The sequence below is a fragment of the Notolabrus celidotus genome, chromosome 3, assembly GCF_009762535.1.
Source record: "Notolabrus celidotus isolate fNotCel1 chromosome 3, fNotCel1.pri, whole genome shotgun sequence".
In the NCBI taxonomy this organism is placed as follows: Eukaryota; Metazoa; Chordata; class Actinopteri; order Labriformes; family Labridae; genus Notolabrus; species Notolabrus celidotus.
The window spans coordinates 19,609,403-19,635,625 of NC_048274.1; the positions used below are offsets into that span (position 1 = coordinate 19,609,403).

Below are 26,223 nucleotides of genomic sequence, written 5' to 3' on the forward strand. Positions count from 1 at the left end.
TTTTTTCTCCCAAAAGGACCAAATTGACGTGTTTTGAAACAGTACTTTCACGGATACTGTCTTTTATGAGTCATTTGAAAATAAGATCTGTTGCCCAAACAGCTGTAAGGCATTGTGAGGAAAAGTAGTCAACGTAAACTTTATGCCTCATAGGATTTGAACAATTCTGACTTAAGGAACTCCTAGATGTATAATCAAAAAACAACAATAAAGAAAAATGAACCACAAGTAGCCCTAATGGCACAAAATCTTAATCCTAAAATGCTCTAACTTTGGGTAAAGACAGGGGATGTAGGTATTTTCTGCTCTCCTCAGTTCAACCACGTTTTTTTAAACTTTTGATATGAAACATTTTGCAGGACTTAATATGTAAAAAAACAAAACAATTATTGTAATTGCCAATCATTGTCAACGTCAATAATATTAAAAGTTATAGTTTTATACTTTGATTAAAGAAACATAATAAGTAAGGGATAATGTATAGTGTGCAAGTTCTTAAAGTGGATTTGATTTTGACAGGGTGAGCAGGTCTTTATTTCATTAATTTTAAAAATGATTATATTTCCCCCGCTGAAAATAATCTGGTACACTCACAGCCTGAAATTCATCCATAGTAACAATTGACTCTGAAGCCTTCTTAAAATGAGCTAACTTAGCTTTTATAACTCACATCAAACTGAACATCTAAACTAATGGGGAAGGACAACAAGATGAACAGAACTAGGAAGTGCGTGTTTAGTCAACTAAATCAATCAATCGATCAATCGATCAATCAATCAATCAATCAATCAATCAATCAATCAGACTTTATAAAGTGCTTTTCATACAATGAAATTGTAACACAAAGTGCTGTACATAAAAAAAACTTAAATAGAAAAGATTAAGAAAAAAGATCCCACTCCCAGCTCGACCCCGAACCCACCCCACAATCCTAACGTTAAGAACACAATAAATGCTAGCAATAAAAACAATAAAAACTAAAGTTCAAAGTTCAAAAGTTCAGTCTTCTTTATTGTCAAAAACTGCAGTATGCACCAGTCATACAGAGGATTTGATATTACATTCTCAGACCCTAGCAACAACAACAGATAAACATAGGAAATACCTAGAAAAAGATAAGCCAAAATTAAAAAGAGGAATCAGGAGGTAAAACAAGACGTTAAAACTCAACACAGGAAATTACAATCACCAAAATAAAATACATGTCTAAGATAATAAAACACTGAAATATTAAACCATTAAAATAAAATAAGATTCTATACTTAAAATAAAATAAATAAATAAGTACATAAAAAAATAAAAGTGACTAAAATTTGAACTATATAATAAATATATATAAAACTGTGAAGAATAAAACTCAGTTAAAAGCAAGACTAATAAGGCAGGAGATAAATGTTTAAACATAATCGACCTTGCCAGAATTACTAATAGATTACACTTATTATTAATACTTCTATAATTGTAGGCCCAAAATGTGTTATATGTTACGTGGTGTCCAAGCAGCGGCAGCTCAGCCACCAGCTGGGGCTGAATCTCGGGACAGCCATAGTTCGACAATGCTCTACTACCCAGATATAAACAAGTACAGATGAAAGAACGTTGTGGTTTGGCTGCATGTTGAACTAGACCATGGACATGTGGTTGTATGAAAGCTGTTTGGTAGTTAAACTGGCATGTAACCACTGGACAGATATGCAACCAGCACAGGCATGCAGACGTTACTCTGCACAGACTCTAAGCTGGGGTTAAACTTTGTAATATTTTACTCTGTGATCCTGTGTTGAGCCGTGTTGAACTGTTTTCTGATACATATTTTTCGTACATCTAGACTAGCTGGTTGCACTTGAACATCCCTAGACAGGAACCAAATGAACCAGTGCTGCACCTGATTTGGATTTCTGTCTTGTTAACGTCAGAGTCTGAGACATTTTCTTTTCCATTGATCAGTCACAGACAGTCATCCCACACGGTGTTCTTTCAGTGTTTACTTCATACACCATCTTCAGTTGTGTACATTTCTCTGTCGCATCCCACATTTTTTGTGTCTGTAACCTCTTCTGCCTTTTCTCAGCTGTTTTCGTCTTGTTTCTTTTGTACCCACTGGGAAAACACTGGCGTCAAGTTTACCAGGCTTCTTTCAGCGGACTGATATGATTACACTTCGCCTGCCAGAGTCTGTGATTCGAGCTGCTTCCCTAGCAACAGTGTGGTCTTCATTGTAAGGGCGTGCTGTTAGAAATCACACTGTTCTTTGTATCAATCAGAATCCAGTTTTTCACACAGTTGTATAAAAATGACTCATAAGTAATTCATAAAATGTTTAGTTGAAGTAAGTCCCTCTTTATTGCATGTGCTCTGTCCCTCTCACAGATGTTTTGATGGGGTAAATCAGGAGGACTTTTTCGCTGTGAATCCTTGAATTTGAGATTTTCTGGTGACAAAGTGTTTTTGTTGAAATTAGTGTTGCTGTCATTTTTGGAGTAAAATGCTGAATTCATCTTTGAATCCAGACGTGTTAGCTGACATACAGGCAACACACTGTCAGCTGCCCAGCAGGAAAACACATTTCTATGTGTGTGTATATGTGTGTGTTTGTGTGAGTCCCACAGAGAGGGAGTGAGTAAGTAGTGGAGTCTGTCCCTGCCCCTCCCTCCCTCTCCTGTTTTCTGGATGGTTTTGGATGTGGTAAATCCAGTGTTTATTTACTCAGTGCTTCTTTAGTGCTAACTCTGATGCCATTTTTAAACATGTATTTTCTCAATGCGAACGAGCCTTTTTTACCTCTTTCAAACTTACTGATGTTCCTGGGGTTTTGTGCTGTACTTGACCTTAAAAGTTTTTCTCTCTTCCCTCTTGTTTTGGATTAGTTGGAGTTGTCATGGATTTTATTTGAATCCAGTGATTGTGTTTGGAGGGCTAAGCCATGATTGCATTGATGAACTGATGAACTAGTTGTGGTATTTCCAAGTCTACATCTTGCTGTCAAAAACATATTCTCCCCTCACTTTGAAAAAACAACCAAAAGCTACCCACTGTATATTGTCACTGGTTTCTTCCCAGTTTTCCTCTGAGAGTGATCCAGTTGTTGTGGGTATCAGACAGAAGCTTTAGTTTTAACAATCTATGACCACAATGTCAGATGGAGGGCGCTGGTGCATAACCCATAGACTGTATAAAATATGGACGTAGTATCCTCGACGTCACCCACCTCTTCCTGAGCGCTGTTCTGAAGCCAGTCGACGGCGGCAGCCATACTAAAAATGACCAGGCAAAGTGTGGGGGCGGAGTTTGAGCCTCTTAGCCAACAGCTATGTGCTCCCATCCGGGAATTAAGTCAGTCATGTCCTTATTTGGGCCAAAACTCGTAATCTTAATATCTTCTGAACCATCGCGTTTGAGAAAAATTCACCCCCCATACAGCGTGTGCGGATGGAGGAATGAGCTATCCAGACTACACTCGTTTTTTGTACCAGGCTGTAAACATGTTTATTTCTGCTGTAAAGATCGCCTTTTTTGAATTGGTGTGTATGTGGTTGTCTCAAGCAGATCCTCGACAAACTGTAGTTTGTAGCATTTCCACATTGGACTCATATTTTTAGACCGGAGGTTGACGCTTGGTTTTAACCTGGGTCAGTTAGTTTGGGTGGCTGACTTATATAAACCTGTCTAGTATAAAGTATACTACTACTGCTACTACTACTAATCATAATCATAATCATAATCATAATTATAATCATAATCATAATATAGTATATATAAGCTTTGTTACCATTAATTTTGTCTTGCAAGGTATAATATAAACATTACATATTCGAATCAAATGGACTAGCTATTTCTTTTAAAAATATTTTAGGGCCCTGAGTAAATCAAAATCCTAGCCCCATCAGAACAGTCGTGTGAACCACCGCTATAAGCTTAATGAAGTACAATGATGACTCCTGCTGATGTCTTCTATGATTAGATCTATACCATTGTGTTCTGAGTAACGATACCCACTCTCTTACATACCAATCTAAAGGATCAATAATCAAACTGATATATTCCCATTTTAAATGTGTCCACAGAGACAGGGCGTTTTCTACGTTTACTAACATCAATAGGAATGGCTGGTGCATAACTTGGCTGTTTCAGGGCCTATTTTTAGATGGTTCAAAAGTAATATTAATAGGTCACCATGTTGGCTATACTATTACTACTCATATTTAGCCTGTTGAATCCCATATTTGAAAGAGTCAGTCCAAACTTAACGTAAAGAAAACATACTTGATGTAATGGTCCTTAAAGCAGCTGGAGTTTAGACCCACTCCTTTTTTCTAAGCAATAAAAAATTGTCATAATTTAGATTCCAAGTTAGCTAAATATGTTGAACTTGTCCTCTTCTTTATAGTCCTCGCCTTCAGATGACGGGTTGAAAGAGTTGTTGTACATCAAAACTAAAATCACAACATCCGATGATCCGCATCTACTCATGCACCCCTTACCCTGACCCAGAACCCGGAGGCTGTCAGGCTGGGTAATTATAGGGACCGCTTTGTAAACCAGGCACATCCATGACTACTTTTAGTGAACAGTCACACCCATCCCTGGAATTCCTGGAAGAGAACATTACTGGTTTGGCTGTGTTGAAGTGCCTACTGTAATTATGTGGCCTTTAATTGTGCTCTGTTAACACCGTCAGATTGGGATGAGCTGTGACCAGGGACTCAGATGAGTCTCTTGGATTGTAAGAGTTTGAGGAGTTCATGTTTGTTGTGAAGGCTCATTTCCATCAGTTCACTCTGCCGTGATTGCACTAAAACTAAGATGAAAGAGGAAAAAACGAAAAAAGAACTTGAGCCTGTTGGATGCTCTGTGCCCTCTAGTTTGAGTTGAGTGTTTTGTTTAGGTTTTTTTATTTGTCCTTGTATTATGTGCCCGTCTATGATTAGCATGGCTGGAACAAACTTTGTTTAGTGTCCTAAAAAGCAAAAACATACATTTATTTTACATTTCATCAAAAATTATCTTTTTATTTTGCTCAGCTTTTGAGTCCCCAGCGTTAGGGGATATATTGACTGATGAACTAGTCCCGGGGTCCCCAGTTTTCATTTAGAAATCTGGTCACCTTATTCTTCGGCACGGCCACACTTGCATTACAGATAAGACAGATTTAAGCAAACAAAAAGTGTATCCTCCACCCATTGCTGGTGGGAACAATACGTTTTTGCTATTTTACCATCAGCTATCTTTATGCTTTGAAAGTGTGGTAAGCTAACTGACTAATGATTGACAGCTGCCCACTACCACTCACACTCACACCAAGACAGGTTCATGCCACCCAAGCACGACAAGTAGCCAATGGAAAAACTGTAATATGTTACGGCCAAATTCCACTAGATCTGTGTCCGGTTCGGTGCCGATCCGCCACGGCACAGACCTGAGACGTTTCTATTCTAGTCGATGTGTTAACTCCAAGAGGCAACCTCCGGTCTAAAAATATGAGTCCAATGCGGAAGTGTTAAAAACTACAGTTCATCGAGGATCCACTTGAGGCTGGCTCTGGAAGTACCAGAAACCACATACACACCAATTCAAAAAAGCCGATCTTTACAGCAGAAATAAACATGTTTACAGCCTGGTACAAAAGACGAGTGTAGGCTGGATAGCTCATTTCTCGATCGGCACACACTGTAGGGGGGTGAATTTTTTTCTAACGCTGCAATTTTGAAGATATTGAGATTACGAGTCTTCCAATGAGAGGCACAGCTGGCTTGATTAACAGGCGGGAACACTGTAACTGTTGGCTAGGAGGCTCAAAGCCCGCCTCTTTACGTCACAAGACAGACAGACAGCAGCAATATGGCTGCCGCTGCATAATACTCAACAGAGAAGATCGAGCTGGACAGGAAGTCAGGCATCAAAATACAATTGATAAACAAAAACAACTGATTCATTTTCAAAATAAAACACTGTGTTATCACCAGATTGTATTTCACTTAACTACGACAACAAACTGTCACAATGAGCGAAGCCAGGCCTGGGGTTACCAGGGGAAAACCTTGGTCACATGACATGAGGTCTCTGCGGTCCTTCTCAGTGCTGCCTTCTGAAAACGCAACCAGTGGGTTTTGATGGATGAGAGCACACAGAGTGCCGTACCGCAGCTGATCAGACAGACCGGACATGAATCTAGTGGAAGTCCCGGGTTAGAGTTTGTTTGTTATTTCTTTGATGCATTGAAGTGAATCTGATGAGACATGGTCATAAGAAAGCACATACTTTTACTGCTTTTGATGCAACCAGATAAAGCTCAAGCTAGCTTGCAACTGCCCCCAGATTAATGGGTGGCAATTTACCAAAAAGAGAAAAAACAGCTGTTTGCAACATTTTCTTCCCGAACTCAAAACAAATCCAACCCCAGATATTGTGTACAACATGAAACCCAGCATATAAAGCTTCTGTGTCAAAGTTGAATGGGTTTGGTCAAGGGTTCAAATACATCATTTTTCTAAAAGGTTGTTTTTCAGATCTGAAATGAATTATCTTAGGTAGTTAGGTAGAAGTACAAAAACATCAGGCCTTGAGTTATGTTTGGTGAAGGTTTGACAACATGTTGAAAATGTGCTGTGGATCATTAGCCCAGCCAGAAGTCCTCAAGGTGAAAGGGAATTTAATACTTTACCTCCTGCATCTTCCATCAAATTCCAGAGATATTTCTGTCTTCCCGCGCTAGAAAAACACGCAAACACAAAGACTCAGGAATGCAGACAACTTTTTCAGTCCAAGCCCGTGTGTGTCTGTGCAGATTTTGCATGAAAGTTGGCGTTCTTTGAAAACAAAATTAAGTCAACCTATGTTTGACACAGACTGTTTATTCACTCAGTAGGGTTAGGAAATTAATCCTCTGAACCAAGCTTGGAATTTAAAACATCCAAAAGCAGGAAAAATAAGTGGCTGGTAGTGGGAATGACACAAACAGTATCAAATCATGAGTGTTTTCAGAGGGCAGAGCAGTCAAAGACTCAACGTCTAACAATAACATTAATAAAGAAGAGTCCAGGCTGAGTGAAGAATGACTTAAACAGTGAGGTCATTGAGGTTATAAGATAAGAGTTTTAGGTTTATCGGGCCTGTTGACTTTGGCTCGATGCCATGTCCTTTTCTCCAGAACTGAAACGATGTGTTATTTCTTCAGAATTACAACATTGGCCTCATTTCATACCTGAACTTTTGTCATTAGCCAAGATTTCAACACTTTTGCTGTCCAAGCAACACACAACCCTTAGCATCGACATAGTCTTTGTCCCTGTGTGACTGTAACCACTTGTGATCTCTGTCCTCATCATAAGTTACTGTGGAGCTGTAGGTATCAACAAACAGCTGATGCTATAGCTCCTTGTGAACCTCATCCTCCCTGTTATTGTCTGGCCTGTGTGGAGGCTCTGGGGACCCGGGTATTTGATTTGTCTTGTCTTTTCCAGGTCAGTCAGCAGGGGGATGCCAGGAATTCCTTCTGTCAGTAGTTATCCTGAAGTGTCAGCTGATCTGACAGATGTTTGTTCACTACAGGTTCAACTGTTGGCCGTGTTTCGACCAGCTTAAACAGAATATTTGCCCGTAGTTGTTACATACGCTTGACCTAGGAGGTAATTAAAGGGTTTGTGATTTGCGTAGAGCTGCTCTGACAGCAGACTGTTGTTGAATGGCTGATAAGCGGTGTTTCTTTTCATTCTTGTTGGGTCGTGCGTGAGGAGATTTGATAGAATGAAAAGCAGCTGTAGAAGTTGTATGTAGAAAGGTTGCTGGTTGTTATCACGTATGTTATGCCTTCCTGTCTGGACCTTCAGGACATAACTGGGAAAGATTACAGATAAATAATGAAAAGAAAGGTTAGTGTTTGCAGATGGGAAGCCGGTGAAGGTTTTATACACTGGAGGATAGTGTGGTGGTATAAAGGCAACAATCTACTGTATGCTGTCTACATAGACTATCATACAAACTGCATGGTGAGTGAAAAGGTGTCCTGTCTATGCCTTGCTGATAAGCTTTTAAACTTTCTGGTTTGCATGTCATCTTCTCACTCGTACCCTGTAGCAATATGCCACTCATTCTGAGAGACCTTTGTAGGTGTTAAGCTCTCTATTATGAGTCTATTTTATGTGTCATGGATTTTCCGGAACCATGACAGATGCTAGCCCAGACTTGGTCAGTGATTTAAAGAAACAAACTTTCAGTGTCTTCTTCATCTCTCTCCGTCTGCGTTATAATAGTAACATGTTCATCTTACAAAACGCCAAAGTGACTTTATTATTGTTTTCAACTAAATTTTTCACATGTATTTCTTGTCATTTCTCTGTCTCTTCTGTCAAATTATTTTGTGTACCAACCAGTTTGAACTGAATCGAGGAAATGTGATACCCTTCTTGCTGGCTGGAAAGCAGTGACTACTCTTGACTGTCTCACGCTACAGGCAGTGTTGTAGTACTCAAGTTCAGGACTCAGCCTCAAGTCTGACTCGAGTCCCATTTTGCAGGACTTGTGACTCGACTCGGACTCAAGCATTGACTGCATAAGGACTCTGATGATAGAGAGGAGGACTCTGGCTTATATATTGATATAGACAGTTTTAATTTTCATGTTAGATTTTGTATATTTCATTAATGTATCACGTTCAGAGCGAGGGCTGGCATGAGCGTTCGCCTGCATGCATGTTCACGTGACGTCTGCCAGGATTTAAAGACGCTGCCAGCCGCGCATTTTTCTTTCAAAGATTTCACAGTAAATGCAGCAAGAGCAGAGCGACATGTTGGATATTTAAGAGACCCATCAAGGAAAGGAAAGAGACAGGCTCAAACTTTTAACAGACATCTGTACAGGATAAACCCAAAAGTAAGAGAGATGCTTACATTCCTTAAGACCGTTTATCACTTTACTGTGTTAGTATAACGGTAATGTTAGCGACTAAAATGACTAACAGGGTAGCACTGGCCACCTGCTGGGGGTAGCGGATGCCAACAGACCGAACAAACTCATCCGTTAGGTCAGTGATGTTGTCGGGGTAGAGCTTGACTCTCTGGCAGTTGTGACAGAGAGGAGGACACTGTCAAAGCTCCATGCCATCATGGACAACATCCACCACCCTGTCTACAACGTGCTAGCGAAACACTGAGCACATTCAGTGCAAGACTCATTCCCCCTAAATGCACCACAGAACACCACAGGAAGTCATTCCTGCCTGTGGCTATCAGACTGTACAACTACTCCCTCTGATCACTGAACAATATCCTGTACTCGGTGCAATAACCGTTCAATAACCGTGCAATACACTGTGCAATATCCCTGCCACTGTAACATCCTTGTATATATCCCCTTCATTCCCAGCGCTTCTGTACATAGCTAACTCTAACTATTCTGCGCTTCTGTATATATTGAAGCAGCTAAAAAGTGCCGCAGAGACTAAGTGGGCTCGTGTTTCTAACGCATCTTGCCATAAATCAAAATCAAAGTCCATGAAAAGTTTTCTATTTATTAACAAAACACTCAAAATAATTAAATACCAAAAAAGATCTAAATAAACAATAATAATGATAATGGCTGTGATGGTCAACAAAAATTATTCAAACCCACTCACCCTCTTTGTGTGCCTGCCGCCACACAACTGAACAGATAGATAAAAGGTAAACCACACCCATGAACCCAAAACCGGAAATGAAGTCAACCATAAAAAGGAAATAATAATGATTAACAAGTAAGACATGAAAATCAACATTATGGCCCATAAATATACTTTATTATTCTATTCTGTTCTAATCTACTCTATTTTATCTTTATTTTATTTTATTCTACTTTATTTTATCTTTATTTTATTGTATTCTATTTTATCTTTATTTTATTTGTATTTTATTTGCATTAATAATAATAATAATAAAATAGAATAATAAGAATAATAATAATGTTATTTATATAACACTTCAGAAACTCAAAGACACTGTACAATTGTTAAAATCAATACAAGCAAGGAAAAAGAAACACAGATCAACACAGATCAAACAAAACAACAGTACATCACAAATTATAAGCTAACTTAAAAAGGTGAGGTTTTAAAAGAGATTTGAATGATGAAGGGTCAGAGCAGTTATATATTTATATCTTATCTTATTCCTTAAGAGCTCTGTAATGCCGAATGTCCCTCCCTGGGATAAATAAAGTATTTATGATTCTGATTCTGATTTTCAACAGCAACAATGTTCCCAGACTGCCTCACCTCTGTTAGCATTTTCCTCCCTTAAACAGACTGTAATTATCAACAGGAAGCTTCAGACCACACATCTCCTGTGGGATGACTACTCTAACTGGGCGGAGTGGGGGAGGAGCAGGAGGAAATCCAGCATTACTTGTGATATTCTTGTCAGCAACACTGTGCAAACTGCATCCCTTTACCTGTAATGCACAGCTGGTGTTTCAGAGAGATAGTGCCTGTACTTGTTCAAGTGTCTGCCTCAGTGCTGAAATGAAATATCGTTGATTGAGTTAGAAAGCGAAGTAAAGTCTTTTGAAATTAGTGAAACATTTTGTACATAATTAATTTATCAATTTAATTGATACAGGACCCAGTGAAGCTCCTTCTATGAGTCATCTAACCAGCAGCCAATTGAAGTACTTTTCACCAGCCAATGACTGCTGTACCTCCTGTGTCTCGTTTACAATAGCTGTCCCATCATAATGGTGCACAGGTTTTGAACAAATGACAAAAAAGTCTACCAAATATAACGTGAAACAGTCTGCATTTAATTTAGATCTATTTTTGCAGAAGACATTTGTCAGTGGTCCCCAGCTCCCTAGAAGAGCAAAGGGCTTAAGGCGAGTAAGTGCATTTTAATCAATGAGCATTGAGGGAATATTCTTAAGAGGGCACAGCGAGATTACATAACGGAAAGAAATCCTGTAACCCTGGTAAATATTGTTATTTTGTATAAATATAGTGATTGTGATTGGATATAGAATTTGGGCTGCCCAAACACAAACATAGCTGTTATTGTCGACTTTGTGCTCACTCTTTGTTGTTGTTGTCTCTGAAGCACTCAGTGAGCAGCCACACCAGCACGTCGTCATGTCTGTGGCCTTCTTAAGCACTGTACTGGTTGAGCTTACTGGTTGGTGGTCATGTCTGGTGTCTGCTGTGTGCCTCAATAGGTGAACAGTACAGTACTCGTCAAGCATGTGGAACTGTGAATGGGCTCAATGAATGGAGATCCTTGTTCTACTGACGCGAATCAGCCTATGGACAGCACACACGCACACTAGTGACTGGCTGACCAGTTTTCTGAATGACTGCTTCACTGACTCAACCTACACACTGACAGACTGTCTGGAGGTAAAAGAACATGCTTTGTATGAGAGTGGGAACAAAACAGTATTGTTGTGTTTTCTAACCATCATCAGCTTCTTGCTCGGTCTGAGGAGACTGCTCTGGTGCTGTTTGTTCCCCCAATTCAGCCTGAGCACTGGACCACACTGAGAGGACATTGAGGGGGCTGAAATGGGCAAAACATTAGACACAAACTTTGTCACATAAGTCTGAATGTGCATGTTTTGATTTAGGAAAAGAACTAAATCACATTTAATTAGTCGTTCAAATTGAGTTACACTACTAAGAGGAACTACAGGTCCCTCTTAGGAACTACAGGTTCCTCTTAGTACTCCAAACCCGTCAGTTTTTAGACCTGTTTGAGTTCATCCTGTGAGTCAAAGCTTTCAAGTTAATGAAGTGAATGAGGCGGAATATTAATGAATGAAACATTGGAGATCAATATTGTTGTGTCTGCTGGTCAGTAGGAACACAGACAGTCATGTGTTATGGGGATTTCCTCCCTCATGGGTGAGTCGTTGCTTCAGTCGTTTATAAATTATTATGGTTAACATATAAATCAACAGAGAGGTATCCGGTTGTGAGAGCAGACACGTCATAAACATGCTGCTGAATTACCAGTCATGAATGGTTGTGCATATAGATGTTAGTTACACTTCGTCCCAACATTTCTAAAACATTTAATGTCAAACGATTAGTGTTGTAGTTCCATCCTCTTTTACTTTTTTCTGTAAAAACTATGAATCATGGGAAAAATAAGGTATTATGTTCAGTATTTCCATACTTAAATGCCTTTAAGGCTGATTAATACATCTGCATTGCCCCTTTGCAGCAAAGGCTGACAGGGACATGAGCACTACATACTTGGGCGTAGATGTGTTCGTGACACGCAGCAATTCTCCGCCGAAACGCCTGAGGGCAGTGTGTTCTCTCTGATAGCCGGTCGCCTGCTTCCGGCCCCGCTACGATCTCTGTTTACTTTTCCTAACACAATTCAGAGCGTGTTATGTTAATCTACAGCTGATACATGTTGCTGTTTATCATACAGACATGATTACATGAAGAATAGAGAGGAGGAGATGAAATACACGGCCGATGAGCAGGGATCCCGAAAGTGCTGTAAATGCGGGAAACACAATGCCGCCGAGCGGACCAATCACAGGGCTGCGGCCCACGTCAATTATATGCGTAGTTACATTTTTGAGGAGGTGATCGTCAGCTTCGTGCGCAGGCCTCTCCTTAGGTACGGGAGCTCCGCTGACCCCCGGCGTAGGCTATGCCGTCGATTCGACGCAGAAGTATAAATCCGCTTTAAGACTGACTAGATGCACTATGTTACAGATTTTGTTGAGTTGTTTAGCTGTTCTGTGGGAAGTAATCTTTCTTGATACTTTCTAGAGTGTAAAATAAATAAGACAATATCTGTTATATTTTGTTGTAAAAAAGACCAAATTCCCACAATGATACCTTTAATTATGCAAATATTTTAGTATTCAAAAAGTTTACAGTCCTCTTCAACCAAGAAAAATCTCAAGTGCACAGATAACAGTGTATTAAGTTTAATATGTGGTGTTAATCATGATTGTTTTATTGTGCATAATGCAAAGTTTAACTTGAGTCAAATGAATGATGATAATAATAATAATGATAATAATAGTAATAATGATAATACATTTTATTTATAATGCATTCTATATTTCTATATTTCTATATTTTTTTCTATCTATATTTATTTATTGATCTATTTATTTGAGATAGCCCATCTGTCTTCAGTCCATAGTTCTGTTTGCTGTGCTGTGATGCTGGTCGGTACAAAGCTGAAGCAGGAGCTGCATTACAGCAACTGTGTGGCTCTTCTTCTTATCACTTGGTCTGAAATGAAGGATTAATACTTTAAAAATCTTGTGATTCTCAGTTGATCAACTGATCTAAAAGGAGGGAGAAAATGTCATTCTATCTGTAGTTTTCATTGTTGAACCGTCCAATCATTCATGACTGTGGAGTCCTGTTTGATCCGACCTTCCTGCTGCTACAGTAAATTAGTTCAGGAGCAACAACTCAGAGACTTTCCCGCCTTTTGGCTGGTGACTGGTGTGAGTTTCCCAGCCTACCTTCCTGCTGGGCTGGTATTTCTGTTTCCCTGGAAGCCCTGTATCGGCTTTTCGACCCACCACAGCGGTCATTATCCCACAGCCTGAATGCTTCAGGGTTACAAAATGGAAAAGGTAAACTAAGTACGGTTACAACTACTAATAACTACTTAGAGCAACTTTATAAAAGCCACCCATTGATTTCAAAATACCCCACAACTCAAGCTGGTAAACAGGAAGTAGTAACCTATGTCAAGTGATATTATTGTTAATATTAAATGTGTTATGGTTGCAAGATGTTTAATAAGTATTTGAATTAAGATATATTGCACAAAGCTAACCAATACATGCACACTTAAAGAGTTGCAAGACTTAAAGATATGCTCCGTGTGTGTTTTGTGTAGTGTGTGCGATAAGCTACAAGTTGTATAGTCTTAAAGCAGTCCTGATTTTAAATTGAATCAGCCTATTTGTGGTCATTATCCTGTGAGACACTTTCTGTTCAACACCAGTAAAGCTCTATTTGTGTTAGCTTGTGTTGTCTGGCTCCCCCAGCTGGCAGCTCTGCCAAGTAAGTGCGTGCATGTGTGAGTGTGTGTGAGTGTGTGTGTGTTTGAAGCATTTAAAAAAAGACGTGATATGTTAAATGGTGCTTTTAGTTCCCTCTTCGTCTCCCGCCCCCTTATCTCCATCTTTAAACCTTTTCTCTTCCTCACCTTCCTCCTCCATGCTCTCTTCACCTCCTCTTCTTCCACATCCAGCTCTTCTGTGCCTCACTCTGTCTCATCCTCTACACTTCCTCCTTGTCTTTATCCTCCTCTACCCCTTGCCCTTCCTCCTCCTCCTCCTCCTCCACCACCTCAGTCTCCTCGTGCTGCAGCTCTGCATCAACCTGTCTCTGAAAGTGCAGTAAGGAGGGTAAAGCTGGGATCTATTATGTTGCAGATGTCTGCTGGAATGCTGATGTACACTCACTGTACGTACCCATCGACCCCTCCTCCCTTATTCACCTCGTGTGGGTCAGTCAGCGAGTCGTGTTTAGGAGGCGAACAGTTTAAGCCGGAGACAAACTTCAGGCACAGATTATCCTCTTCCTCTCCCTCTGCTTCCTCTCTCCGCAGGCTGTACATAGTACATACATAACCACATTGCAAAAATTACACCTTTCTGACACAGCTTCCATCATCCCATCACAGAGGTCAGAGGGCAACACGGAGTCGGGGGGTTGGCGGGGGCTCGGAGCAGAGAAAGAACATTCTGTGCCAGAGAAATGCGGCACTGGTTCCCTCCTGCTGAGCACAAACAGCCTGCTAAATGGTTGGTGGGACCACACAGTCTGGAGGTTCTGATTGGCTTCTGTGTCAGTCAGGAGGCGGGTGGGAAGGTCATCTAATGGGCACTGCCGGAAGATCAGTTTGTGTCATACGGGGAGGACAGCAGTCCACCAATGTCCTGAATCTGATGCCTCTGAATGACGTCTGTACAGACAAAAAGAAGAACTTCTTTCAGGTCATTTGAAAAGCCTGTCGGTGCAAGGATACAGTCTTTCATTTGAGCGCTTGCTGGCCAAATAATAACTTTATTTAATACCACTGCAGGAATGTACCAATCATATACTGCTTCCATGCAGCTTCTTTTCTTGGACAGAATCTTATCATCATCCATAAATTGCAGGAATAAATAAGTAAACCGTTGTTTGCAAACCAAAAATATATAACCAAACTGATGGATAGAATTCAACAGTACTTTTTATGGCAGCCTTTTTTTTCTGGAAAGCAAACATCCTGAAGCGTTGAAAGATCAAGCAGATGGTTGGAACCTCTCTTTTGTGTTTCAGGCCCCGGAAAAGACTTCCTTCTCCAATTTGACATCTGGTTTTTGCAGCATTACAGTCAGCATCCAGCTCTCTCAGCATCAGTTTACACAATTTGAGTGCTGTCATAAAACAAGTACAAGTTGAAATATCTTAACTCAAACAGAATCGCGTGTAAATCATGGAAATGTAAATACGAGGAGTGGCAGACTGGAGTAGGCACCTCCTCTGACCCGGTGTCTTCAGCGTGTTTTACAGAGATGGTTGAGCGAACTTGTTGAGACGTGCTTCAGTGTTTTATCACTCAGCATCCTGTAAACATCACATCATTTCCCTTAACTTCACTTTGTTTGCTTTCTGTGTAAGCAGAGCCTCTGGCTAACCTAAGTGGATGACATAAGCAGAATTACAGATTAATTTTTGTTTTCCTCTGGTTGTGTTTTTTTGTTCAGTTGTGCCTCTCCTTTTGTTGATGCTTTACACACTCACCAACACACTCACATAATCTCAACCAGTGATGGATGGTTTCCATAGCAATTAGTGTTTGTTTCTGCGGCAGATCGTTTCATGTCTGCAGAGTGGGTTTGAACCAATCAGTTTCTGCCTCTGTTGTACCGTGATGTGAAATCAACAAGGCTGGCCTTAAAGTTGATGCTTGACTTCAGTGTGATGGTGAAGCTGTTAAAACCATCAGTCAGTAAAAGGAGACGCTTCAGTGCTTTGCTCTCTACTATATCTCCATCCTGCGTGATTTAGATCCCCTCGCTCCGGGGACAAAGGCCACCACAGGGTGTGGCTCCTTTCTGCACTGTACGTGGGTCAGTCCTCTGTTTTTCTTCTCTGGCTCCTCAATCAGTATCTCCCTGTCATCAGTTACAATATCCTCTTATTTAGAGGGACACCACAGCAACTAGAAGAGTTATTTGTAGCCGGGCTTGATTGAAAACCTGGAGTGGAGAGGAGTTTTTTCAGTGTGGATCTGGGATGAACCATACAGCAGCACTTGGCTGAACACAGCACATCCAGGGAAAGCTCTGACAGATTCATGTAGCTGCAGAACATTCAGTTCTTTTATTTTAGACTAATATTTATGACACATTTGAATTTGAAGAAACCTTCTATGCGGATGTCTGTCTTTAGTGTTTTACAGGCTGTGTTTGTGTGTCTGCATGCGTTGTTGTTCAGGACTGTAGGCACGAGCATCATGCCAGAGGCTAATTTGGGCCGTGGACTGAGGAATCCTGCTCATGTGTTACTCTCTGCTGCTTGCTGAAGCTAAAGCAAGGGGCTTGTCAGTCAGTTGTGGATTTCTAGTCACAAAAACAGGAATTAAGGCAGGTCTTTGTGCTACCCTGGTCTGATTTAGGTGTAATACTTCCTCTCTCTCTCTCTCGCCTCCACCAGAGTGCCCAGAGAGGTGTGTACGGCGGGCGTGTACAGCGGATGGGGAGTGCTGCCACCCTCAGTGCCTGGGCAGCTGCACGGCCCCCGCCAGCGACACAGCGTGTGCCGCGTGTGTGCATTACTACCACCAAGGACACTGCGTGGAAGACTGCCCCCCTGGTACCTACAAATTTGAAGGCTGGCGCTGCATCAGTGCTGACCTTTGCTCCAAGGTCCACCTCCCCGAGTATGACAGCTTCGTCATCCACGGTGACGAGTGCATGTCTGATTGCCCACCTGGGTACACACGCACCGCACCCAACAGGTGAGCAAATTTTGTTTTTCAGTTTTAAATTTAATCCAGGCGGAAGCACTAAAGGGCGGTCAGTTTATTGACAACGATTTCTCCTCAGCTGCCTCATAAACCTGTAGTTGTTCTGTAAAATACCAAAAGTTTCTTGTTAACATTTAGCTGGAACTGTCAAACACTGATGTAAAATCTTTCAGGGATGGAAATAAAACAGATGAAAGGTCAGAGGAGAGTTACGGAGGTTCCGAGAATGAATTTACCTCTTCATTTACTCTCTCTCTCTCTCTCTCTCTCTCTCTCTCTCTCTCTCTCTGTCTCTGTCTCTGTCTCTGTCTCTCTCTCTGACTGTCTCCAGTATGTTCTGTAAAGCCTGCGATGGTCTGTGTGATAAAGTATGCGAGGAGAAGGTCATCGACTCCATGGATGCCGCTCAGTCTCTCAAAGGCTGCACTGTTATCAAAGGCAACCTGCACATCAACATCCGCAGAGGCCGTAAGTACTGCAGCATACCTCAGTCAATCCTCACATCTGTACTTCTCATGCCATGCTACACTCTCTTAGCGGGAGGGAACTTTAACTTGTTACTTCCATTATGTTTGGATGCATCTCAGGGAAGAGGAGGCAACTTTGTCTTAACTACATCGCTGAATTTAACAAAACAACTTAAAAAGGATGTCAGGATTAGTCCATACAGGGAGTGACATTTTCTTTTAGTCTAAACATTTTCTCTTTTAACCTCTTTCCTTTATCCAATATAAATTGGTATCAAGGTAATGTTAACATTTGCAATATTTCACTCTCATATATATTTTGTTTGTAACTTTTTTTGTTTTCTTTACATATTCACACACATACACAATAGACACAAGACACCATGACACCATGAAAATTAATAAAGGCAGGGGTTTGCAGATAGAAAAAAACCCACAGATAGTCCTCAGTTGTTGAAACACCTTCGAAAAGGTGGGCTGCTCCTCCTTCCAAACGATTCCTGGGTCTAACAAAGATGATTTAATTCATAAAAAAGATAAATAATAATAATAATAATGCAAACAGAAAACAAACAAGGAACATCATCAATCAATCAATCAATCAATCTTTATTTGTATAGCGCCAAATCACAACAAACGTTATCTCAGGATGCTTTTACAAACATAGGAGGTCTAGACCACTCTATGTCAAATTATGAACAGAGACCCAACACCAAGGCAGGATAAGACTCAGTCTGACCCCACCTTAATCCATCATGAGCATTGCACATCGCAGTATTTAGCTAGTTTAACAGGCAGAAACCTCAAGCAGAACCAGACTCATGTTAGACAGCCATCATGCCTCGACTGAGTTGGGTCTGGAAAGACAGATAGAGGGGAGTAAGAGAGAGAGGTGATAGAGATGAGACGAGTTGTAGAAGCTGTTGCCGCTGAAGTCCAGTACGTCCGTATCAGCTGGAGTCCAGAACGTCTGCAGCATATTAAAGAACATATTAAAGATAGAATAATAAATAGAAACGTTTTAGAATAATGCAGTCTATGTGAAACTTTTGGGTTGGTAGTCACAGAAAACTAGCATGAATTTGAATGTAGCATTTCCTCAGGACTCCGTCTAACCCCTCCCCCCTCTCCTCGGAGCTCCTCCAAAACGACGCCCACGCTCACATGCACGAGCACCACTTATTCGTGACCATATGATCGTGACTGATTCAAAATTGGTCTTCGGCACATTGTTTGTGTTTTGCACTATGTCAACTCATGTCTCACTCAGTGGTAAGAAAACACCAAAACATTATCATGGGGAAAGTTAAAATCACAAACAAACATGAAATGTGCGTGCAGGAGGCGGGAAGAACGGCAAGATGGGGTTTGATTGGTTTCATAAATTGGACCCTAAAGGCGGTGATTGGTTGGTGTTTTCCCAGGTTTACTCCGGCTGTAGATAGCAGCTTTTTTTTCGCTCTTTTTTAAGAACACATTATGTTTTGATTGCCATTGGGACATAAAGATAATTTTAACCAGTATAACAAAAAGTGTATGTAAATCTGACTACCAACCCCAGCTTCAAATTGAATCCTCCCACAACTCATCAGACACTTGGTCACCCAACTCTTCAGCCCAGGCCTCCCTGAGATGACCGGCAGTCATTGGTACCTCAAAAGCGCTGACACAGTGAGGGATTAAATGAATTTGGCTGTGAGAGAAGTAAATCATAAAAAGCATGATTTTTTGGTATGAATGTGAATTGTGGAATACACTCTGTTACAAAATGCCTGATTTGAAGGTAGCGGTAAAAATGTACTCTCGTAACCCTTTTACTTGTGTGATATCTGAGTTAAATAATGTAGCCCAGCACAGCCCCTCCCACCAATTAAATCCTGCTGTGCTGTCCCTGCTGATCAGCTGTAATATGGAAAGTGCACTGCACACAGATACAAGTGGTAATATAGTGGAAAGAAAAAACACTCCTTCTTGGCCGCTATGAGTATATTTTATTTCCTTTACTACAAATAAAAGTGCTATGAACACACCTACAAGTATGTGTATCCATACAGTAAAGTACTGAACAGTAAAGTACTGTATGGCACTTTTAAGACGGTCCCTTACTGGGTCACTAAATATTTATCTTATCCTTTTCTCATTAACAAAAACAAAACATATGTTCGTTGGAGTTTTTATGATCAGTGATGAAACTTGAATTTGTCACTCATCAAAAAAAGGTAACTGACAAACATTTATCAATCATTTTTTCACTGAAATTCATAAAACTGCACACAGGGTCACAGAGCCTTACATTTCTAGGTGATTACTTAGATATAAGGAAGACAATATAGGAAAGGAGGCACAGAGGGAGGGAAGTCAAAGGAATAGGAGAAGCAAAAAGCTCTCAAGGCGGTTTTGTGCTTACTTATGATTTAAATAGCAAAAAAAAAATTTAGCATTCAAAATTCCAAAACTTAACGATTAAAACATAAATGCAGTTAAGTAAAAAATGAAAACACGTGTGAAAAAAGGGTCAAAAATATGTTTTAATATGTAAGCAGTTTATTTTTGACAGGTGAAATAAGAAGTCTAAAACAGAAGTTTGTTTTGTGGATGTCTTTCTGTGTGTGTTTAGATAACATGGTGGCAGAGCTGGAGAGTTTCACCGGTTTGATCCAGAGGGTGACTGGATACGTGAGGATCAGACACTCCCACACCCTGAGCTCGCTGGCCTTCCTCCGTAGCCTCAGATACATTGATGGTGAAGAACTTCTTGACGAGTAAGTCCGCTCACAAAAACACAACAATAGAACTGTAACACATAAAACCCCCAATACAGTAGCATCAAGAGTTCTTCACAGGTCTGCCTGCTACCTCAGACATGAATACTGTGGATCTGATCTGGATCCACGGACAAGACCTTCCCCAGGTCTCTTTTTTCTCAGGCATACATGGGGTTATTTTGAACCATTGAAGAACTTAAGCCTAAGACCACTGTGGCATGTGGCCCAACAACTCATAGTAGCTGACTGTGTTATAAAATGTGTTTTCTCTTGAAACATATTTAACTGTAGGGGAATTTGCCTGTAGTAGTGTATTTTAGTGATTTGTTTTAAGCCTCATAGTGGTCCCTAAAATGGGGTGGAAAGTAGAGAAAACAATGTTTTGACTGTGAGGACTGTAAAGAATGTCATGTAGGTTGGCACACTGTTCTTGTTTTGCATCTGTTGCAGTAATACTATCCAAAACAAAACTTCACTCTGCCTTTTTGAACTGAACACAGCCCCTTTTTGTAAGACCTTGAATGCAGCTTTACTTCTACAAAGTCCAAGGAAAGCTTCTCCCTGGGTCATGGAGAGGCCTTCACTCCCACCTCAGTGTGTTTCTCCTTGAGTTCACAGGAATCTCTCTGTCCCAAGGCCCACATTACAGTCATTCCTGAATGTCTGGGTGTTACCCAATGACTCATAGAAACTGCACCTCCTCTCCCCTCGAACATAAAAGAAACAGCCCCTGCTTAATCTGATTCCCCAGGTCATTTTTATCCCCACTGTGTGATCCAGTCCCCCTTCTGCCTAACTGGGTCATTAAGAAGCACTCTGCTGCTACCTTTCTAAGACTAGAATAGATTCCCCTTATAGAAAAAGAACAAGCTGGTGTTTAGAAGTCAATATGTACCCTTTTTCTTTGACACCTCATTGTGCAGTTTCTCGTCAGGCACTGAAAATAAGTCATTGTTTCTCAGAATGTTGGCCTTCAGCTCGTAGAAACTCAAAACACACAATAAAGAAGCACAGAAACCTTGTTGACTATCTCCCTTTCATCCGTTCTGTCCTCCAGCCTGTACGCCTTCTCTGCATTTGACAACCAGCAGCTCCAGTATCTCTGGGACTGGAAGCAGCACAACCTCACCATCAAGGCGGGAAAGCTGTTCTTCCGAGCCAACCCCAAACTCTGCATGTCCGAGATCCGCAAGATGTGGGAGAAGACAGGCATCCAGGGTCGCTTTGAAGACAGCGATTTCCGAAACAACGGCGACAGAGCCAGCTGTAAGAGTCACATGAGCTTCAGTCTGAAAACCACAAAAATTTAAATTGCTATGTCCAGTTACATGTAGAGGAGCTACTCTAGTTTACCAACAGCATGCAAACATGTCCACTACGCCTGCTGTTCTGCACCTCATATCAGCACTGACTGTTTAAAACACTAACTGCAGCACATTTTAATACAAAAACATCAGTTGTTTGATTAAGCTCTGCTCCTGCCCCTCATCCCTGCCTCTCCAGGTGAAAGTGCCATCCTCAAGTTTACGTCCAACAGCACCAGCAGCACGAGGATCAAGCTGACCTGGCAGCGCTACCGTCCCCGTGACTACAGAGACCTCATCAGCTTTATCGTTTACTACAAGGAGGCGTAAGTATTCAGAGTTGAAGCGGTCATTATCTGCTTTCCTCCCCCAGGCTGGAGCCACCGATCATAGCATTGATAGGAGCTGGAACTTGATCCACCCGCCTTATCTCGCTTCAAATAGATCAATCAACTTTAGTCAAGTTTCCTTGGAAATTTGCTTTAAATTCTTACAAATGAAGGAAATGAAGAGAAAATGTAAGATAATGATCTTTTCTATTCACTTCTTTCATGGGAATATGAGCTTCTTAAAAAAAGCAGAAGGTGGGGATCTGACACGGGACTTCCACCAGGTCTATGCCCGGTCCATATCCGGGTCCGCTGCGGTCTGACTCCGTGCTCTCTCGTCCGTCAACACCCACCGGATGCATTTTCGGAACGCAGCACAGAGCAGGACTGCCGGACATCTTGTGACCAAGGTTTTCTCGCCATAATCACTGAATCAAGGATTCTCCTCCTCCTCTCCTCATCCATGTTGTCTTTATCAGCCTCTGAAAACCTCTGACTTGAGGAGTCCAGGCCTGCCTCCACTCTAAATGACATTTTGTTGTCATAGTTCAGTAAAAACGATCTAACGATAACACAGAGTGTTTTATTCTGAAAATGAACCTTATGTTTTAATTTTGTTTTGGTGCCTGACTTCCTGTCCCGTACCATCTGCTCTGTGCTGAATTGATGCGTCGTGCTCCGGCATACGGCAAAAATAGAAGTCCTGCATATCTGATCCATTGTGCTCCGACCTGCCGGATCAGAGACATAGCCAGAACGGATCCAGTAGGGGTTAACAGATAGACTAGAATAGAAATCTATCAGATCCGGTGCCGTGACGGATGTGGTGGAATTTGGCTTTTAGCCCTCTTTTCATTGCCTCTTACAGATGGGACTATAAAAACCCCATTACACCTTGATCCCAATGTAATTTTCCCGAAGGTGAAGCAATGTCTCTGTGGACCTGATATATAAAAAGAGGACTCATTTATTCGTCAGTTGCCATCAAACCATCACAAGATTTTGGGATGCAACAAGATGTGATGATTAAGGAGTGATAGTTAAACTTCTAATGGACCTAAAGTGTGTGACTACAGGTTCAGACAAAAGAGTCAACAAAAAATCAACAACACAAAATAATTGTGAAAACTTATGTATTCAACAAAGCTTAATGATTGTTAACCTCCTACTTTAACTCCTTCCAGGCCATTCCAAAACATCACAGAGTTCGAGGGCCAGGATGGATGTGGTTCAAATAGCTGGAACATGGTGGATGTGGAGCTCAGCCCAGACAAGGACTCAGACCCCGGAGTCCTTCTGTCCGGCTTGAAGCCTTGGACACAGTACGCAGTGTTCGTGAAGGCCATCACACTCATGGTGGAGGACAAACACAAGGGTGCCAAGAGCAAGGTGGTCTACATTCGCACCAGCCCTTCAGGTAAATCACTTCTGGATCAGAGGTTGAAGGTTGTGTTGTATCTGAAGATGTCACTGTGAGACTACAGTGGTATCAGAGAGGTGTTGATGGACTCATGCTGTTGGAAATCATTGACACTTCAATGAACTTTGATATGAAGCGTACACTTTACCTGAACATACAAAGACTCGGCCAGCTGCTGTGTTTACATTTCTGCTTATAGGCATGATAGCATTTCTGGATGTAATCCAAGCATGCTGTAAGGAGATGGAGAGGAAGACTTTTTGTAAACACAGCTGCATGTCAAACAGATGGAGGAAAAGCTGATATACAAAAACGTTAGTATAATTAGATGTAAGACTGCTTCAAAATAAATACAGCTGCGTCGTACATTTGTAGCAGTGGTGTGATGTCAGGGAACAACATCTGCACCGACAGACAAAGAATCTCTGCCTGTAGGAAGAAACATTTCTACAACTTCTTAAAAAAAACAGGTTTTCATTATAAGCGGGCACAAAGTGAAACTGAGATCTGTTTAATTGAGTTCTATTTTTGTGTCTCTGTTGCAGCGCCCTCAATGCCTCAAGATGTGCGAGCGTACTCCAACTCCTCTTTACAGCTGGTGGTGCGTTGGTCTCCCCCCATCTCACCAAATGGAAACCAGACTTACTACCTGGTTCGATGGCAGCAACAAGCAGAAGACAGAGAGCTGTATCAGCACAACTACTGCTCCAAAGGTACAAACACAAAAACACACATCAGAACTAGAGATAGACCGATATGGATTTTTCCAGGGCCCATACCGATTATTAGTAGTCAAGGAGGCCGATAACCGATATTTGGAGCTGTAACTGCTGCAGGCGGAGGAGCATGTCTTTGTTGCAGCCTTAAGTTCTCCCTTACATTTCTCCCTGCAGTTCCTTGTTGGCTGATTGGCTGTTGCACGTGCCCTGTCTCTGTGTGTAACCAATCAGATGGTGTAGTGACAGCAGACAGAGAGGTGCGGCTGCATCAGAGCCAAAATAACCCAGTTTTAAATTAATCTCTTGTCGGCCTTCAGATTTAAAAAAAAAAGGCTGATGCCGATATGCGTCAAAATGCTGAATATCGGCGCTGATAATCAGCCCAGTAGATTATCGGTCTATCCCTGATCAGAACGCACACAAACAAGGGCTAGTTGTTGTCTACAACCATAAAACAAATCCTATGCTTTCTCCCCTAGAGCTGAAGATCCCCATCAGAATCGCTGCCATCGGTGTGGGAGACCAAGAAGAGGACACCAAGCCGACAAAACCAGATCCTGACGGGACAGATAAAGGCCCCTGCTGCCCCTGTCCCAAATCAGTGGAGGACCTGGAGGCCGAAGCTGCTGACGCCTCATACCGAAAAGTCTTTGAAAACTTCCTGCACAACTCTATTTTTACACCAAGGTAAGCGCATCACCATCGTTCTTTTTATGTTTCTGTTACTGCCTTAAAACTGTCAACCCTTCTTTTGACCAACCATTTTCTTGTGGTCACCTCCAGGCCACCAGATCGCCGGCGTAGAGATCTCTTCGGCATAGCCAACTCCACTCACCCTCGCCGCAATCGCATGCACACCAACAGCAGTACGGTTCCTCCCATCCAAGCTGCTGGTAACAGCAGTAATTCTGACGCGGAGCCAGCGGACAGAGAGTTCGAGTTTGTCGAGCAAGCTGTGACAGAGCGGGAGTTGCAGATCTCTGGCCTTCAGCCGTTTACAGTTTACCGCATCGACATCCACGCCTGTAATCGACAGGTCCAGCGCTGCAGCGCTGCTGAGTTTGTGTTCTCCAGAACCAAGCCTGCAGGTACGAGGAGAATAGATCTGTTTTTTGCTACATGCTTATTAAGACATTTGAACAGCACTGTGGTATTTTTACTGAAGTCTTCCAAGTCTGTATTTCTTTTAAAAAGCTTAGTGCTGCTGCTGGATGCTGAGATTTACTACCTGCTAAAGATGATAAAAATAACCTGGGCACATAAAAGGCTGTTTCAAAAAATCCCCATGTTAAGCTGACCTCCCTGTGGTTCTACAGAGAAAGCTGACGACATCCCCGGCCCGGTGACCTGGGAGGGCCACGAGGACTGGGTGTTTCTGCGCTGGCCAGAGCCGCACCACCCCAACGGACTCATCCTCATGTATGAGATCAAGTTCAAACTGGGTGCTGAGGTAAGCCCAGCTGTTTCGTTGGAGGGAAATCAATATGTCCTTTTAAGATACCAGACTGTATTCGTCTGTGTTCGTTTTGCCCTTGATAGTAGATAATTATATATTTTAGTTTTTTGTTTGATCAATTTTTGTCTTCTCATGAGCCCACTGTGCTACATGAATGTTCTGTACTTAAACCACACTTTGGGTAAAGCACATTGTACTGGTCAGACTGGTAATTAGCCCCTCAGACATTGTACATAAAATTTCAGCCTTCTTTTCCAGATGATGTTTTAGTAAATCAGAATTCTGTTGTTAGTCATATTCAATGTACAATGAGATTTATTTGTATGTGTTTGTGTTAGACGGAGAAGCACGAGTGTGTCTCTGGTCAGATGTATCAGGCCCAGCGAGGAGTTCGGCTCTCAAACCTCGGCCCAGGAAACTACTCGGTCAGAGTGAGAGCAACATCGCTGGCAGGAAACGGCTCCTGGACTCAACCTCTGGATCTCTACGTGGCTGAACGTAAGGAACAGACAAACTTTCTGACAGCACAGACATCTTTTTAAGAGGAATAATGAATTAATTTTACGTTTTGATCCAACAGGCTACGAAAACGTCCTCTACGCTATGATTTTTGTTCCCATCGCCATCGTCATCTTGATCTGCATTTTAGCGGCGATGCTGGTGGTCCTCAACAGGAAAAGGTGTGTGCACTTCTTGGTGCTGATACATGTCTGTGTACAATACAGCATTTGTTTAATGTCTTTTATGAAAATACATTAAATCACAGATAAGCCAAATAAAACTTACAGCTTAACAA

General features: G+C 41.6%; 1 protein-coding gene across 2 annotated transcripts in view; it reads left to right on the top strand.

Moving 5' to 3' along the window:
- LOC117810102 (insulin-like growth factor 1 receptor) overlaps window positions 1–26,223 on the top strand; it is a 55,577-nt gene that overhangs the window by 18,206 nt on the left and 11,148 nt on the right. For both annotated transcript variants that reach the window (XM_034679706.1, XM_034679707.1), the window contains exons 3-14: window positions 16,655–16,958; window positions 17,299–17,435; window positions 20,052–20,196; window positions 21,257–21,465; window positions 21,703–21,829; window positions 23,017–23,249; window positions 23,798–23,965; window positions 24,451–24,658; window positions 24,755–25,059; window positions 25,288–25,421; window positions 25,766–25,925; window positions 26,008–26,107. In XM_034679706.1, coding sequence (XP_034535597.1) covers window positions 16,655–16,958; window positions 17,299–17,435; window positions 20,052–20,196; window positions 21,257–21,465; window positions 21,703–21,829; window positions 23,017–23,249; window positions 23,798–23,965; window positions 24,451–24,658; window positions 24,755–25,059; window positions 25,288–25,421; window positions 25,766–25,925; window positions 26,008–26,107 — 2,230 coding nt within the window. The remainder of the gene's footprint in view (window positions 1–16,654; window positions 16,959–17,298; window positions 17,436–20,051; window positions 20,197–21,256; window positions 21,466–21,702; window positions 21,830–23,016; window positions 23,250–23,797; window positions 23,966–24,450; window positions 24,659–24,754; window positions 25,060–25,287; window positions 25,422–25,765; window positions 25,926–26,007; window positions 26,108–26,223) is intronic.